We start from the raw sequence: 17,388 nt of genomic DNA on the forward strand, positions 1-17,388 counted from the left end.
CTGCCGTCCTTGTGACTGGGGTCTGTGTACACCTGCAGTCTCCCCATTCCCACTCTGCCTTGCCTGAAAGAGGTATTTCTCACCAACATTGCTAGACTAGTTAGTGAATAAACAGACCATGAGCTGTTCCTACATCAATTTACCAGTTCTTTTGGGCCTCCTGTTGCCAGGTTTCCCTAACATTCTTTTGTGTTCTTTGCAGTAACAGTCCAGTCTTAGCCTGCCTCAGCTTGAAATCTTTCCCCCATTCTTTCTCTTGTGGCCAAGGTCTTGATTCTCTGCATTTCTTTTGCATTTTGGATGCCCATTGACTTCCTCCTTTGGTCCTGCTTTTGCTGCTGAAAAATTACTATCCTTCTCCCTTAGTACTTAAGATTTGAGTCATTTAGGAAATGTGTAGACAGTGTGATTCCCATTCCTAGCTAAGTATTAATTCTATACCACAGGCTGCTGCAGCCTAAGTGCTTATGGCGAGAAACTGGTTCCTGAAGGCAGAGTTGTGCTGTTAGGATGAAAGGTTGTGTGCCTGGCCCCATTTCCCGATAGGCTGTCAGTCAACAAGGATTTATTTTGTACTTGAGGTCTTGCCTGATGGTAAGGGAGCATTACCAGGTTAATATAAATGGTGTGTTCTTAAATGGCACTGTAGACAAACTTCCCTTACAGAGACAAAGAAAAGCATTTTTCTGCTAAATATGTGAGCTTCTTGAGTGCAGGGCCCTGATTCCCTCCTCTCTGAATTCCTGTGTTTACAGGGGCTAAGAAAATGGGACAAAGGTGAGTTCAGGACTAAAGGGCCAGATACCTGTTCCTGCCATTTATGTATTTCTCACTTTACTCTTCACAGACAAATGTTAAGTAAGGTGTTATTTCTGATGCTGCATATTTTTTCCTCCTTCCCAGAAAACTAGAGACTTCAACAGGTTAAGAAAGTCACCGCTGAGTGATTGGGATGATTTAATGACAGTTCAGGGAACAGGCGCAATCTGTACTCACTGTTGTATGGATAGCCCATGGCCAAGGACATCTCCTTTCCTGCTCAGCCCCTGTGACTCTGATAAGATCATCTCGGTCCAGTAACCTTCATCCCCTTCTCTCTGTGGTATAGGTTGGCTATCAAGCAGGGAGCAATGGCCAGCCCCTTCCCTCGCAATACATGAACGATCTGGACAGCGCCTTGGTGCCGGTGATCCATGGAGGGGCCTGCCAGCTCAGTGAGGGCCCCGTCGTCATGGAACTCATCTTTTATATTCTGGAAAACATCGCGTAGACAGCAAGGACTTCATTTTTTCCTGTTCATACCTGTTGCAACAGCAGTCACACCCAAATCATTTGCACTTTAAAACTGGAATATTAAGCTTTTGTTAACTCTATTAATGGGGTGGGGGGGGGATGGAGTGGGGGAGGATTAGGGAGCAGGGGTGGGAGAGGATGGCTGGGGATCCTGTTCCATAATTCTAAGTCTTCTATGCATTGTACAACAAGAAGACCCGGGCAGCTTCTGGTATACCGCACACCAGTTATGCTATCTTTGCAGCTAACCCCCTTCTGTTATGGTTTAGACAAAAATTCAGCTCCTCTTCTAATTCTTACTTATGGTCATGTGCTCAGAAATGCTCAAATGGGTACAACCATCACCAAGGGTGGGGTGGGGTGGGAGGGCAGAGGGGAAATAAAAAATGAAGCATCATTGTTGCACTCTTTGTACACAACTGGGAGTAGCATTGGAAATGAGAATCTGGCTTATATATGACACATGTGATGTGCTGTGATTGTTTCCTCTTGTTAAACATTCAGTTTGGTCACAGACCTAATAATTTCATCAGTCAGTTTGAAAAGGTACTGCTCCAGACCAGCTCAGCTGCTACATCATTAGCAGCTCCTGGAGGCAGAGGCCAAGCTGGAATTGGGTTCTCTCAGCATAAACGTGCAGTCCCAAGAACCCCCTGCAAACTAGAGCAGACCAGTGTGGGACAGTGAGAGGGTGCTCCCCAGTGGCAAGAGCTGTGCTTCACACTTGGCAGTGACGCTGAGGGGTTCGCCTGGGAGGCAAGGGTGTGGAGAGCAGATTGCATTCCACAACTACTTCTCCAGAGATTTGCAGAAGTGGCTTCTGGGAGCCCACTCTGATCTATGGGTTTCTAAAGTGACCCTTCTTAACCTAACAGAAGTGGCTTCTGGGAGCCCACTCTGATCTATGGGTTTCTAAAGTGACCCTTCTTAACCTAACAACAGAAGCATCCAGGGTTAACAGGGACAGCTGGTATTTTTGGTGTAATATCCAGCTTATTCTTAATATACCATAGACATCTGGGGCTTCTGGGGGGGAGAAGATTCCACTACCTGCTCAGCTAAATATAACTTGCCATTTATACAGAGCTTCTCCTTAGCTGAAAAGACAGTTGCCACTCTGGTAATCTTTAGCATTTGGTAAATATCCAATAAATTTTAGATAATGTTTCTTCATCAGCACTTTGTAAGAATCAGCTACATTGTAGATAGAGGTTTTACCGGCTTCATTTCTCCTCTTCTATCTTCCCCTACCCACAGTGGTTCCTGAGCACTAGTAGGTCCTAATTTCCAGTTGAATTTACCTCTGCTACCACTAGTCATCTAAGAAAAAACTGTATGCATCTAGAGCATTTCAAACAAGTAACAGGCTGACCACTGTTTCTGGAATGTTATGATGATGATGATAGGATTCTTAGGGATTGTATACATACTCAGTAGGGCTAAGCACTAGAATAAAAATGATGCCCAAAGAGACTGATGGTGCTGGACCAGGTGTCCACTCTTGATATACTTAGTCTCAGCTACACAGCTTCATCCTAAAAGCAGCTACCCTTAGAGGGGCACGAACTTTTAGGAGCCTCCTAAAACTTTGGAAAATAAGCCACTGAAATTTGGAAGCAGGGACTGGCATAAGCATGACACAGCAGGTAAACCAACTGCCTGTGATACCAGCATCCCATGTGGGCTCTGGTCCCAGTTCTGGTTGCTCCACTTCCCATCCAGCTCCTTGCTAATGGCCTGGGAAAGCAACAGATGATGAAAGTGGGGCTCTTGGACCCACACGGGCAACCCAGATATAAGTTCTAGCTTCAGCCTGGCTCTATCCTGGCTGTTGGGGCTGTCTGGGAAGTATACGGAAGCTCTTCCTTGTTGTGTGTCTTCAGGGCAGGCATCTGGAATGGTGGTTAAGATGTCACGTGCACACCTGCATCCTATATCAGAGTGTTACCCTGACCATGCCTTCAGTTCCAGCTGACTGCTAATGCGTGTCCTGGGAGACAGCAGGTGACATCTCAGGGAGCTGGGTCCCTGCCATTCATGTGGGATGCTCAGAGTGGGACACTTCTGGGCACCTGGTTCAGCCTGGCTCAGCTCTGTCTGTCATGGGCATTTGGGAAATGAGCCAGGGGATGGGAGCGCACTTTCTCTTGCTTGCTGTCTGCCTTTCAAATACATGAAGAAAAATTTGGAAGCCTTGATGCAGGCTTGAGGATGGGGCTGTGAGAAAAAATAACGTTCAAATCACAAGAATCTGTTCTTGGTGATCAAGACTTCCTGACTATAAGGTAAATTTCTTGTATATATTTAGTTTACTAATTCAGAAGAAAGTGTGCATTACATTAGATCAGACTAAAATTCTGAGATGATTGGGTCATGACATTCCCCGCTGCCCGTAAGTAATCTCCAATGTTTAGACAAATCTTAAGATGAGGCTGGGTCAGGCCCCTCCCTCTACTCATGCATGCATTGGCTTTTAAGAACAAAGGCCTTTTAGGAACCTCATTGTCCAAGTTGTGGGCGCTTTGTCAGCCTGTTGAGGCTGTTTTTCAGAAGTGAAAAGCTGTGAAGCCAACTGACAGTGAACAAATCATAAAGGAAAACTGGGGCTATAGAAAACTTCCTATTGAAATAGAACATTGCCAGCAGAGGTCTAAATTTACAACTCCTGCATTGGAACTTTTCAGGAAAACCATAATGATCCCAAACAACCCCTTTGCTCCAGGCCACCTTGTGAAAGCCAGCAACCTTTGTTTTCGCTCTAGTACAGGTGGTGCTCATCTGATCAGGAAGACTGGCCAGATGAAGGCCACTGATCTGTAGATCCTCTTGTGTTGCTTGCAGGGCAGGGAAGCATGGGTCAGCCCTGTCAGCCCTGAAATCAAGACTCAGAGTGGTGCATAGGCCATGCTGGAGTCGGCAGTCAGCTCAGTGTCTGCTGCACCAACAGCCTTGAAAACAAAGGCCTTCAGGATGCTCTGTCAAATTTAAGCTAGTCCTATATCTGCCACTCCAATAAAAATAAATCTTTAAAAAAAAAAAATTTAAGCCAATGCTTCAAAAAATGGAAGGTGTAGAAGTTTTGAATACTAAATCTAGAACTACAGATTCCTTCATTGTCTCCATGCATTGAGAAAAACAAGACTGAAAGCAGAATTTCTCAGTCTTTCCCCTGCACTGCCCTGAAGAGGAAAGGCTTCCCCAGCCGCCCTGTTAGGGCATCTGCACGGCAGCCAACTTGGTCAGCAACCAGTGTCTCTGTGACTCAAGCTTTTTAAATGTACAGACTCTAAAATCTCCACAATGAATTAGACTCAGCTTCTTAAATAAGATGGCCACACAGACGTACATATATATATATATAATTTTTTTTTCCTTCCCCCCTTTTTCCAGTAACAGTCTTTTATCTTAGGTGCAAGAAAACCAACCCAAGAGAGCCTTCCCGTTACTTCCCACCAAGTAGTACCAAAAGGTTTTGTTTACTAAAATTCACTGGGAAGTAGGAAGGCTAGTACAGCAGCTGTTAGAAACCAAGGCACGGGCAGAGAGCTGGGGTGAACCAAGTTGAGGGGACAGGAGTCACAGGTCACTGTCCCCATACTAAGCAGAGGAGGTTCCCGATTACTCTCGAGTTCTCCCATCCCTTACAGTTATAGCATTTAAAGGCACATCCAGAAATGAAGCCACTGGGGCTAGGGCAAGCGACACACAGTTGCTGTGCAGGGTTAGGAGCTGAGGTCTCTGGCACAGAGCACTGAGGTATCCTTGCCTAGCCCAGACTGGGGGAGCAAGACGCAAGGGGATGGGGACTGCAGTCCTCCTGGAAGCCAGCGTATGTCTGCGCCAGCCCACGGCCCTGCCCACCAGTCCTGCCTGTAGTTCTTGGGCGTGCATGAGGATTCCTGGGCTTTCTCTTCACACAGGCTGAGGCGGCGGCAGGGGCAGAGTGCTAGAGTTCAGAGCTGCCCACCTCACAAGCCTCGTGGCTCTAGGATCAGCCAGTTCTCAGTGACCATCTGCACGTCCTGGCCGCTTAGAGGCTCCCGCAGCCTCGCCTTCACCTCCAGCTTGCCCCCCGTGGGCTTCCGGCCATCCAGCACCTGTGAGGAGCAAGGAGAGATGAGAACCAAGGGAGGCAGGTTGTGAGAGGAGCCAGGGAGCCGGCACCGTGACACACAGCAGACTCCACTTCATGACAAACCTGCCTTCCCTCTGTGGGAGTGGTGATGCTTTACTTCTTATTTTAAAAATCAACATATAAAGGACACCAGCTCTAACTGGAGAGGAGACACGTGGTGCTCTATTGCATCCGTGTCTGCCTCTGTCTCCATGGACTAAGGAGCAGCTGAAAGCCAGTGACCCCTGCCCTCCCTAGGGGTCCAAAGGGAAGTAGATCACTGGGTGGCAGGTCAGCGATTCCTTCCTATCTACCATGCTACTCTTTTCTAGGCTGGAATGCAATACGGTACTAGAGCCTTGAGGAGTCTGTTCCCTCTCAGCCAGCACTGACTAGGCCCCAGCAGACTGCCACGTGCTGCAGCAGGAGAGGTCTGTCAGTGAGGGTCTGGTCCTGTGAACTCTCCAGCTTCAATGCCTTTGTCAGAGGCAAGTTCTGTGTAATCCTATGCTTCTACAGCTTAAGGAGCTATCTGGGAAGCCATCCCAACAGACCAGCTGCTTCTTGTGGGGTCCCCAACCTAGACATACTGTATCAGTGTCGGATCTGGAGCTCAGGCCATCAGGCAATTGTGCCAACCACAGGTCTAGCTCCAGCCAAGCTGAGATCTGTGACTGGCATCTCAAAGGCCTTCACATTCATCCAGCATTGTTAGACTTGGATGTGCACTGTATTTTCTGGTCTTGTAAACCTCCTCTGTGAAATGGAGATACCACCTACTGAACCATACCTGTATGGCTAATGTGCTTAGTAGGCACAGACCCTGCAACAGAGACTGGCGTTCTGCAAGCACTGGCTCACACCGAGTCCTACAACTTGCCCCCCGGGCCCTACCTCCACAATCTCTCTGATCTCACACTCGGTCTCCAGCCGCTCCAGTTTCAGATGTGCTGTGCCGACCAGCTTGTCACTTCTGAAGAAGGACCTGAGGATGCAAGAGGCAGCAGAGAGTTAGACTGGATGGAGAAGGCGGCCATGGGTTAGCTGAGCCCCATGTCAAAGTGGCAGCAAGAGGCGGCAGCTGTGATGTAAACATTCCTGCCTCCCTGCCCACCGGGCAACAGGACCCACAGGATCCTCACCCTTTGTGGAAAATCTCAAACTTGATCCCTTTGCTTTGGATCACCCTCCTGAAGCCCCGGTGGTTTCGGTTGATGTTTAATTTGAAGAGCTGATCAAATTCTACAAGAGGAGAAAGCAGAAGGGTTAACTCGTGGGGATTCCCTGAGGAAGTGGGAATTGAGGCCCAGGGCCAGTCTTGCAATTCAGGGTGACTGCCACCAGAGGGTGGTGGAGAATCCAGGTCCTAATGGACCCAACCATTAGAGATTGATAACAAAGTGGGAAAGCACTTGGAATTTGGAATAAGGATTCCTGGGTTAAAATTCTACCCCTACCATCTCTGTATGCTGAGGTCCTAGGCAAGTCTCTTACTTCTCTGCCTGTTTCCCCCCTACATTAACAGTGTTACCAGTATCTGCCTCTATCACCTACATGGAATGAATCAAGTAATGTAGCTAATCTGAAAGCACCCTGCAAACAGAGCTCTGCCCACAGATATCAAGAGTTAGAGGGAGGCTAGTGGGGACCCCAGCAGCGCTCCCTCACCTGGAGAATTTGTGTTCTTCACCACAGCTGTTTTGCTTTTTTGGGCCTGATCCTAAAAACCAAAGGGAAAAATATGAAAATAGTTTGGAGAAATGAATCAACAGGGCCAGGAACGCTACAGGGAATGGGCCGGAAGTCTCCCCAGCCCTCCCTACACCCATGCTTCCCAGGGACGGGCAGAAGTTGAACCCGGGTTCAGAGGAGTCCACCTGTACCCAAACCTCACCGAGTTAGGGTAGTGAAACTCAAAACGCACAAAAGCATCCAGGTCGTCAGGGGTCACCCCTGTGAGGGAGAGATGGGGGTCAAGTCAGGGTCTGGACAGACGCCCAGCAGTGGGGGGAGCACACGCACACGAGGTTCCTGAGAAGGAGAGACCCCGGGCTACCTGGTGGAGCTGGGAGGTTCATTCCCCGAACAATGATCAGGTGCATTTCTGTGCTGCTGAGCTCTGAGAAGATCCTACAGCCAAAGAGAAAGGAGACAGGGCTCGGTGGAACCAGATTCCCCCTTCCTGGCCTGCCTGGCTGGCAACCAGGGAGTGTGGAGCCAGAGGGGACATGCTCATCTTGGCCAGAAGCAGCTCGTAAGCTCCTCATGGGCAGGCACCGCCTCACCAGTGCCTCACTGCGCTGGCTGCCACCCTCTTGTCCCACACCTGCAGGAAGCCACCGTTTCCCTTAGGCTTTGGCACCTCACAGTCTGGAATGTCTTCAGCTCAAAGTGGTGGCTGGGAGGATCAAGGCCCTGGGCCTGGGCCAGCTGCAGCATCTCCAGCTGTCTTTTGCGGTCCTGAGCGAGCTTCTCAAACCTGGGGTGCCCGTACGGATGCATGTCAGCACAGCAGGGCATGCCCTCTGCTCCGACCCCCAGCCCTGTCCTGGCACTTACCGGGTGGTCTCAGCCACATTGCCCTGGTGCATGAACTGCTTGGAAAACAGCAGGCACTTCTGGAAATGGGGGCCCACAGTGACTCGGGAGCCCACTCAAGGCTCCAGTCTTCCTCTGCAGCCTCACTTCTGTCCTCCCCAACACATATGCCAAATCCTGCCAGTTTTCTGTCTCCTTTTACACTCTCCCCTTCTGAGAATAATAGCAATTCCCCAAAATCCATGTAGCAAATTCCTGATCTTCCCTCAGAATTGGGTTTAAGCATCCCCTTTGAGAGCAGACTTCCCCCAACAGGCAGCAGTTCAGCCAAACACACCATTAAAGCGCACGTCTGTCACCTCCCACCTACAAAGTCCCTCTCCCCCGCCACCTGCCTTCTGTTGTTTGACCTTAACAACTGCCCTTAAAGAGGGTATTTTCATCCTGTTTTACAGAGGCGGCCGGGGGCACGGAAAGGGAAGGGAGAGCCGAGGGGGCCTACTGACCTCATGCTGCTCCAGAAGCATCTTCTGTAGCTGGGCATACACCTCCTCAGCCTTCTGGGAGAGTCGCAGCTCCTCATGGTGGATGAGGATGAAGTCACCCTCCTCATCCGTCAAGGGTGAAGGCACCTGCCAGGTCACAAGGCCCCTCGGGCCCCAAGAGTCAGATTACTCCTCTACCGAGTCCCCAAAATGCAGAAATCCACACTGAATTCTCTTCAGCTTGTAACCACCATGACAGGAGCTCACTGCCCCCCACTGACCTCACTCTGTCTAGTATCTAACTACAACCAGCCTAACCCAGGGCTCTCTTCAGGCCGTGGCAAGGACAGAATCACAAAAAGGCTCTTTCTAAGCCATTAACACCCTATCCAAATCCTACTGCTTCCCAGAAGCTGCCCTGGTGTGATGGCCCTGCCACGCACCTTCTCTACACAACAAGTCATGGGCCTGGAAAGATGACACTCACCTGGGACAGGTCAACAGGCCGGCCAGCTCGGGCCTGGATGATCTGAGCATCTAGACACTTGGCCACCCGCAGGTGGGCCTTGGCCTGCTCCAGGTCCTGTCTACGCTTGGCCTGCAGAGCTGCCCGCTGGTACTGCAGTTTTCGTGCCTCCAGCAGTGCCAGCTGCTCCCGCACTGAGGGAGAGTACTGCCGGTTAGTGCCATGTCTGCCCCTCCCTGGACCCTGCACTCCAATCCTGCTCAAGCCCGACTCACCAGACGGACTCAGGGACTCCTTGGAACTTGAGGCCTTGGGTCCAGCCAAGGGCTGTGATGATGCGGGGAGAGGCTGCGCTGGCTTCTTGGCCACTGGAGCCTGGGCTGGGGTCTCACTCTGCACATATCCAAGAGGCTGTCACTGGGGACCTCACCAGGGCAGCCTCCCGGCTGGGGCTCTCAGAGCTGTGGCACTAACTTATGCAGACCCGGGGTGAGCAGCTTCCCCTCCTGGGCCCTATGCTAGAAAGTTCCTCTATCCTGGGCTCCCCTCCCATCCAACACAGCAGCCAGCAGGGTCTGGGGGTGGAGCCTGGGCTCTGGAATCACAAAGACCTCACTCAGAATCCCAGCTCAAGGTTTCTACCCCTCCCCCCGCCTCTGTGAAACTGAGAAAATGCACCCTTGGGCTTGTTAGCAAGGACAACAGAGTCTGGGCTGTTTCTCAGCATCGTCCCCCCACCAAACTCTAAAGTCTCAAGCCCTTGGACCAACCTCATCCTCATCCTCGTCTTCATCTGCCAGGGCTGTGTCATCTGAAGAGGCCAGTTTCTGGGCAGCTGCCAGCGTCGCTGCCACTGCATCCTCCTCTGTGCCCACAGAGGGCTGTAGGCCAGGGATGGGGGGAAACCCTGCAGCACAGGGGGAGCTGGCAGGGGGCGGAGCAGCCTCAGGGCAGCCCGTGGCTGCTGAGGGGGTGGGATCACTGACAAGTCATCTTTCCATCCTTAGTCCATGGACCAAGCCCCACTCACCTGGGGGAACAGGCAGCTCAGCAAAATCCACCTTTCGTCCTGCTCGGTGTAGTCGAATGGCATCTTGATATTGCTGCAAGGGTGGGTAAAGGAGAACGTAGTGTGGGCACAAGTCTGCAGCTTCACACCCACCAGGACAGAGAGGAGGGCCAGGAGGACTGGGGAAGAGCAGGGTGAGCAACCAGCCGCAGGAAAGAGGCCAGCACAGGGCAGGTGGCCGTGGGGTCCCAAGCTTACCTTGGCAATGCGCTCATGCATCCGGGCCTTCCGTTCATCCCCACTGGCCCGGGCCTGGACGCTGGCCTCCCGATACTTGTTCAGCCTCTGCTGCAGGGCATCCAGCACTGTCTGTGGCTCTGAAGGAGCTGCTTGAAGAGGGAGGAGAGAGCATCTATTCTGTCTGCCTCTTCCCAGGTGCCCCACCACCAGTCCCACCTTCCTGTCCTACCTGGGGTTGCTGGGATGTTGGCAGCCATCACTGGCTGCACTTGTTCCACCGCTGGCGATCCGAAAGGGGGCTCCCTGGGGTCCTTTGAGGTCTGGGGGAGGGCTTTCAGGTCTGAGGGACAGGGATCAAACGTGTGGATGGGAGTGTCTGGCCAGCCCCAGACCTGAGGATCTGCCCCACCCAACCCAACCTCACGCCACAGCCAACCAGGTCACCTCATAAATCCCATACTGACCCTCAGGGGCAGGGGGCATGGCACTCAGGTCCACAGGCTGCCCCTTCTCCAGGGCCTCCAGGACGGCGCCAAATCTCTATGAAAAGCAGAGGCAAAGCAACCTTGACACCTGTCCTCCAGCTGCTCTCCCTCGGGCCAGCCTCAAACCCAGTCCGGCTCCCTGTCCAGGCGTCGGGCTTTAGCACATGTAAAGCGAGCCAGATGTCATACCTTCCCAATCCTCATGAGCTCCCGGGCCTGCTCCAGATCTCCAGCCCGCTTGGCACTGAGGGCGGCCACTTTGTACTCTCTCTGTCGCGTCATCAGCAGATTCCGTGGGTCAGGCTCTGAATCTGGTGCCGGTGTGTCAGAAGTGCTGGGGTTTTCCAAGAGGCTTGTCTCAGGGTGGGAGGAGTCATCTACAGAGAAACAAGGGGCATGCGGGTCAAAAGGAGGAGATGCTGGGGCAGGTGACTGACAGCCATGGCCAGTGGCAGGCCGTGGAAACAGGACAGGATCTGGGGGTTCAGACATCCTTCAGATACCTGGCTCTGTGGTGGTAGCAGCAGGGGGTTCTGTCTCCAGGGTCCTGTGGGCTGTTTCCAAGGGAGCCAGAGGCCTCTTGCCTACAGCCACTGGAGGTGGAATCTCCTCCTCATTGATCTTCCTGCCTCTCCTCACAGCGGCCAGCTGGGACTCCAGAGTCTGAGGGGCAGAACTAGTCCAGAAAGCTGGCTAGCCTGGATAACCCCTGCCCAAAGGCAGGCCCCGCCCCTCCACAGGTGCACCCTCCTCCTGCCCCTGGCGGACAGCCACACTCCCAGAGCCCTGCTCACCTTCAGGCCTCGCTCGCAGCGCCTGGCCTTGGCCGCTTCCCCGGCCTCCTTGGCGCTGGCCGCTGCTTCCCGGTAGTTGCGGATCCGCTCCTCCAGCACAGCCTGCAGCCCCTGAGGCTCTCCGGCCTGCAGACGCCTCAGCTCAGGGCCTGGCCACTCCAGGGCCAGTCCAGCCTGAGCCCTTCTCTCCTTCTGAGAAAGCTGTCCAGAAGACGGAGCTCTAGGACTCCACGTGAGCCTGCCCCACACCCACAGGGGCGATGTGGATGGAGTTCAAGAGCCTGCAAGCCATGCCCCACACCTGCACCACACAGCCTTGCAACAGCTGCGGAAAAACCTCCAGAACCCACCTGAAGCTCAGGGGCAGCAGTTGTCAGGGCAGCCCGCGCTGGAGGGGTGAGGCTTTCTTGCTCCTCTTTGGGGTCGAGGCCTGAACTGCGTGCCTCCTCACCATCCCCCGGCCCCACCTCTTCATCTGCACCCAGGACCTCCTGCAGCTCAGTCTGGGGACACACAAGACACAGGAGATTGGGGGTCCCACTGTCAAACCCAGGATGGGAGAATAGGGGACCCTTTCCCAGTATCTGTCACTGGGTCCAACCAGCCCCCTGAAACCAACAAAGACTCCACATCAGAGACTCTGCAACTGCACCACTCAGAAAAGAGGCCAAACAGAGAATTCTTGCCGGGCACAGCTGGGAAGACGTGCCCGGGTAGGGCAGGGCAGGGCACTCAGAGACACGCCAGAACACCCGAGACCTCCTCTCTGGAGCCCTTGGTCAGACCTGGGCTGCTCTGCCAAGCCCTTGACACCAGCCTGGCAAACATACCAGCAGGTCTGCATCCTCTTCCAGCCCATCCTCTTCGTCCTCCACCTCTTCCACATCTCGCATACAGTCTGCTGCCAACTTCTCGATGTGGGCCATGGGCAGGGGGGCTGGGGAAAGAGGGGCAGGGCAGCTCAGATGAGGCCCAGGGCAATGAGGCAGAGTCGTCAGCACACTATATTGGCAGACACTCCCTGGCAAAGATGCCCCCTCTCCGACACTGAGTCCCACCAAGAAACCATGCCTTTGTACCCCAGTTCCAAAAACCCTCATCCGTATATTCTCCCACACCTCCCAGCAAGCAACAAGCAGCCTCTCTGTGTTCTGTCGCAGGTAGCTAGGTATTCATGTTCTGGCTATGGCAGTCCACGCACTTCCCCCAACTACCTGCCACCTCAACAGTTAAGCCTCCTGGAGTTTTATCAAGTGCTGCAACATGGGGACTATCACCCCCACTTCATACATTGGATGAATTGGAAACTATCAACAGTCACTTCCAACACCAGAATCCTAGCTGGTGGCAGAGTCAAAATTCAAACCCAGTGGGCCACTCCCCAGCCCTCCCACTCTCCCCAGCTAAGGGACCCATGGCACAGCAATAGTTCTCTGAGGGATCCCGGTGAAGAGAGAATTCAGATCTCTAGATCCTCCCAGGGCTGAGGTCTCTGGACCCATCTGGGCTACAGAGGGGTGCATGTAACATTTCTGTGGAATCTGTCCTGCCCCACCCTGCTTTTAACCAGTCTGGCCAGGCCTAAGTCAGTCTGTGAAATGGATCTGTCTGCAATGGAGAGAGGGAGGGAGGCCCCATAACCAGGTGCAGGGGCCAGGCCACACAGCCTCCGGAAGGCTTGTACCAGGAAGCCCCCCCCTTTCCGGCAGACACAGGCGCCCACCCGGGCCCCAGCACCCAGCCAACCCAGAGCCCACACTCACCCTGCCTCGTGGGAGCTTGCTTCCTGTCTGTGGTCTCTGCTTCCCCGGTGAGGGCAAGCAGCTCAGCCTCCAGGTCCGAGTCAGCTTCATCCCCTTCGGTCTCCTCAATCCCCAGCAGCATGTCCTCTGGGCTGAACTCCACAAAGAGCCCCAGCTGAGAGCAGAGAGGGGCCGAGCCCAGCTCCGCATCAGGCTCAGGGAGCCTAATATGCTGCTCGCTGGTTCCTTTACTCTGGGAGGTCCAGCATGGGGACAGGGAAACTAAGGACTGTGACACTGTTCCTTGGGACCCTCTCAAGAACCAGCACCACTCTACTGACCTTGGTCTTAAGAGCAGTAACCGTCACAGCTGCCAGGGAATTAACCTGGTTCATTCTCCCAGACTGAAAGGTCTTCATTTTAAAATTGTGACAAAGCACACAGACCATGAAACCTACCATCCTGACCATGTTAAGCACACAGGTCAGCAACACTTGTGCCAGTCACCATCATCCCTTCAAACGGAAACTGCACGTGAACGCTCTGTCCCTTCTCCCCTCCTGGCACCGCTTTACCCCCCATCTCCCTAGCCCTGACTGTCCAAGGTAGGGACACCCCACTGTCCCGATGAAGTGGACACAGCCTTCTCTGTGACAAGGCCAGGACTGAAACCCAAAGTGCTCACTCGTGCCGAAACCCCACCCCCTGCCTTACCTGCCTCTTTCAGCACAACTGAACAATGAAAGAAAGGAAGAAAACTGGGGGCAGAGGGTCCCGAGTCTTTAGGCAGCCAAGTCCTCCCCCTAGCCCCAGCTCTCAGGCCCTGGCATTCTTGGCGGATATGCCAAGCTGTGCCCCTAAAAGGGGAAAACCTGAGAGTGCTGAGGTCCCATCAGGAGAAACTATGTCTCAGCAGTACCCTCCCCCCTTGGTCACTTGCACAGAGCAGTCATGGTCAAAGAACATCCAGGTTGAAAGGCAACAGCAGGTCTCGGGTCTGCTCTCCCTACGGTGGACAGCAGGGCCAGTCAAGGGCCCTAAGGGCACTGCCACTGCCAGGAGGCACCATTCAGTGTCTCTGGGCTAGGAAGGCACTGGTGCTCCCATCTGCCCAAGCTGTGGGGAGACCTCTGACCCCTAAGGTGGCCCAGAAGTGCAAGAGGCCATGTCCATACCTGCTTGGCAGCTGCCACCCCCTGGCCACTGGCCTTCTGACGTCTTGGCCCTGGCATCCTGGCGGCCTAGACACCTGTCAGGTGGGGAATGACATTTAGGGGCTCAGCAGACAGCTGGCTCCAAGCCGCCCACCCAGGCGTGCAGCTGCAGCCTATGGCAAGCTGGAGTTAGCTTCTCCACAGGACCAAGTTCAGGGATCCAATGCCAGTGGAGTGACAGTGCTGAATCAGACCGCGGCAGAGAAATGGGACAGGCTCCGCCTCTCTTCACGGGAGTGTGAACATATAAGCTCAAGTGCCTCACAGATGGGCAGACTTGCAAGTCCGATTCTGGGAGGTGACTCTGGGTTCAAGGTGTTCCCAGCCTGTGTAGGATCCACAAGAGTTCCAAAGCAGCACTGGCCACGCGTAGTTATTTTAACTCAAGTGAATCAATCCAGATCCTCAGCCACGGTCAAGGTGGCTACCACTGGAAAACACACACAAGTCACCTTTTTGTTATGTCAAGAAGCCGGGGTGTCACCATCATCATAGGAGTGTGTGTGTGTGTGTATATCTGGTCAGGCCCTGCCCAGGGCACAGCCCCTGAGTCAGTGCATCTCTCAGGGTCTCAACTCCTCAGGAACATTCAACCAGCGCGGGCAAACTCAAGCCCAGTGCCACACAGGGTCACTCCGGGGAAGTGGGCACCCCAAGGTGGGCCCTAATCCAGCACAGGCAGAAACTTTGTGCTGAGTCATGAAAGAGTCAGGGGTGGGCTGGAGAGTAGGATTCCAGGCATGCTTCTGGGACCTGCAGAAGGAAACGTTCGCAACCACTGGGGCAGAAACTGGAGACCAGAAATGGCACAGGTGAAAATGTCCACGGAGCAAGGGGGCAAAAAAGGGAAAACTTTCAGTCCAAAAGAGGCGCGCATCAGCCTGCGGGGCGGCGGGAGAGAAGCCAGGCGTGGGGTGCGGGGATCCCGGGCCCCAGAAGGCAAGGGTACAGGAAGCAGGAGGGAGGTGAAGCAGGAAGCCGCCGCGGGCCCGAGCATCTCCCAACCGTCCCGGAGGCGCCGCAGTGACAGGGCGCGGGCTGGCTGTCCCCGAGGCGGAGGGCCATGGCAGAGCTGGGACGCACACGGACCCGCCTCTCAGAACCGGCAAGGGGTGCGCGGGATGCCGCCGGGTGTCAGACGTCGGTGACTCTCGGGTCAACTGAGGCGGGGAAGAACGAGGGGGACGGAGCCCGGGGACCCTCAAACACGCCGCGTCTGAGGCTCTGGAGCCGGCGCCAACCCGGGGCTCCGGAGAGAGACAGGCAGCCGGGACCCCAAGGGGCAGCCGAGTCGGGGCGCAGCGCCCGGCACGGCCCTGTCCAAGCCGCCTCCATCTCCCCGCCGACCCCGAGACCTCCCCACGTCGGGAGGCAGATACGCGGCGGCATACCTCGCTGCGGACGCAAATCAAACCCGGGCCTCGTCCCGCCCGGCACGGCCCGCGGCGGCGGAGGCCGCAGCCACAGGAAGCTCCCGCCCGGCGAGCAGCTCGCGCCTGACACGTGACCGCGCCCCAGCGGGCCGCAGTGCGCATGTGCGGGGCGGGGCGCTGGCCAGGTGACTCGGAGGGGTGCGAGCACAGTGCGCAGGCGCCTTCGTGCAGGTAGCGCGGGCCTGGCTGACGGCGGGTGGGCGCGGTTTCGCTGGGTCCCGGCCTGTCCCGGCCTGTCCCCGCCTGGTCAGCCGCTGTCCCTGCTCCCGTGAGGCGCCCTGGACGCACGGCTGACTGACCAGTCCGACCCGCGTCGCTTTATGGGGACGCTTGGGAGGGTTTAAAGCGACGCTCTCCCGCACCTACACGACCCTGTTTGTAAGCCTCATCCATGCTGATACCTGTACACCTTACTGGATTTCACTTCCACCTGTAGTCCACAGTATCAAAATAAGTCATTTTCCCACGGAGATGCCATTACAGCGATACGAATGTCCTCGTACATGAGTCCTGTGCCTACACGGGTTACATACATACTTAGCACTAGAACTCTCGACTCACAGGATTTCTTGCACTTTACCATTCAAATGGTCCACAAACTAGGTATCTGTTTCCTCTGCCATCAACACGGGGCATTTTGGATCAAATTGTCGGAAAAAAAACACATAAATATTTCAGCAAAAACATTTTCCTACACAACTACATTACCACACTCATAAAATTTAACATATGGTACAATTCAGGATTCCATTTATAAATGCAAGTTTAAAATATTGATTTTAGGGCCCGGCGGCGTGGCCTAGTGGCTAAAGTCCTCGCCTTGAACGCCCTGGGATCCCATATGGGCGCCGGTTCTGATACCGGCAGCTCTACTTCCCATCCAGCTCCCTGCTTGTGGCCTGGGAAGGTAGTCGAGGATGGCCCAATGCATTGGGACCCTGCACCTGTGTGGGAGACCACGCCTTTGGTTTTCTGTACCACATTAAGCATTTGGTTTTAGATTTGTTGTAATGGGCGTTTGATACAGTGGTTAAAATACTACTCGTGAGGAGTGCAAGGCCTTGTTCAGTTGCTAGCCCAGCTTCCTGCTAACCTGCACCCCGGGAAGCAGGGCAAGGGCCCAAGGACACGGGGGCCCTGCCACCCACAGGGAGAGCTGCATTGAGCTTCCTTGCTTCAGCCTGGCATCATGCCAGCTGTTGTGGGCATGACGGAGCAGGTGAAACATCACTGTTCTTCTTTGCAAACAGATAATTAAGTTTATAGACTTCTCAGATAAATAACACCTTTAAAATTTGTTCACTTTCTAGCTATTTGTTGCTTGGGCAGTTCTTTTTTTAAACTGAATGTTTCATTGTATAAAATCTGAGACATATAATGACATGCAGTGGAAAGTCCTCCAAGCCCTCATCATAAATCATTGTTCTTTCCTAGAGAAAACCAAATTCTTTTTTTTTTAATTGCAAAGTCATAGAGAGAGGAGAGACAGAGAGGAAGATCTGTCTGATGATTCAATCCCCAAATGAGCGCAGCAGCCAGAGCTGCACCAATCCGAAGCCAGGAGCCAGCAGCTTC

The 17,388-nt window shown here is 53.9% G+C and overlaps 2 protein-coding genes across 8 annotated transcripts in view; one reads left to right on the forward strand and one right to left on the reverse strand.

Moving 5' to 3' along the window:
- ZFYVE9 (zinc finger FYVE-type containing 9) overlaps positions 1-1,718 on the forward strand; it is a 179,112-nt gene extending 177,394 nt beyond the window's left edge. For 3 of the 5 annotated variants that reach the window (XM_058655022.1, XM_058655034.1, XM_058655042.1), the window contains one exon: positions 1,109-1,285. In XM_058655022.1, the coding sequence (XP_058511005.1) occupies positions 1,109-1,270 (162 nt within the window). In that variant the 3' untranslated portion in view covers positions 1,271-1,285. Of the gene's footprint in view, positions 1-1,108 lie in introns of all 5 variants that reach the window. The other 2 variants (XM_004588672.4, XM_004588673.4) reach the window with 2 other exon arrangements.
- CC2D1B (coiled-coil and C2 domain containing 1B) lies at positions 941-15,894 on the reverse strand. Of its 3 annotated transcripts, none has more exons than XM_058655057.1 (25): positions 15,772-15,894; positions 14,342-14,415; positions 13,188-13,341; positions 12,255-12,361; positions 11,775-11,927; positions 11,425-11,550; positions 11,134-11,293; positions 10,820-11,007; positions 10,610-10,685; positions 10,375-10,485; positions 10,164-10,291; positions 9,927-9,999; positions 9,667-9,803; positions 9,172-9,289; positions 8,918-9,090; positions 8,452-8,577; positions 7,967-8,025; positions 7,770-7,886; positions 7,464-7,537; positions 7,302-7,360; positions 7,076-7,127; positions 6,550-6,649; positions 6,302-6,392; positions 5,261-5,390; positions 941-1,252 (listed from the first exon to the last, which is right to left on the reverse strand). In XM_058655057.1, exons 2-24 carry the CDS (start codon positions 14,396-14,398, stop codon positions 5,262-5,264), a joined length of 2,568 nt encoding a protein of 855 aa, XP_058511040.1. In that variant the 5' UTR covers positions 14,399-14,415; positions 15,772-15,894; the 3' UTR covers positions 941-1,252; position 5,261. The 3 variants fall into 3 exon arrangements, with proteins under 3 accessions (XP_058511040.1, XP_058511036.1, XP_058511038.1); XM_058655053.1 differs by having other exon boundaries at positions 10,164-10,294; XM_058655055.1 differs by lacking the exon at positions 941-1,252 and adding an exon at positions 3,262-3,510 and having other exon boundaries at positions 10,164-10,294.
- Between the last annotated feature and the right edge of the window lie 1,494 nt (positions 15,895-17,388).

The sequence above is a fragment of the Ochotona princeps genome, chromosome 2 (assembly GCF_030435755.1).
Source record: "Ochotona princeps isolate mOchPri1 chromosome 2, mOchPri1.hap1, whole genome shotgun sequence".
Taxonomy (NCBI): domain Eukaryota; kingdom Metazoa; phylum Chordata; class Mammalia; order Lagomorpha; family Ochotonidae; genus Ochotona; species Ochotona princeps.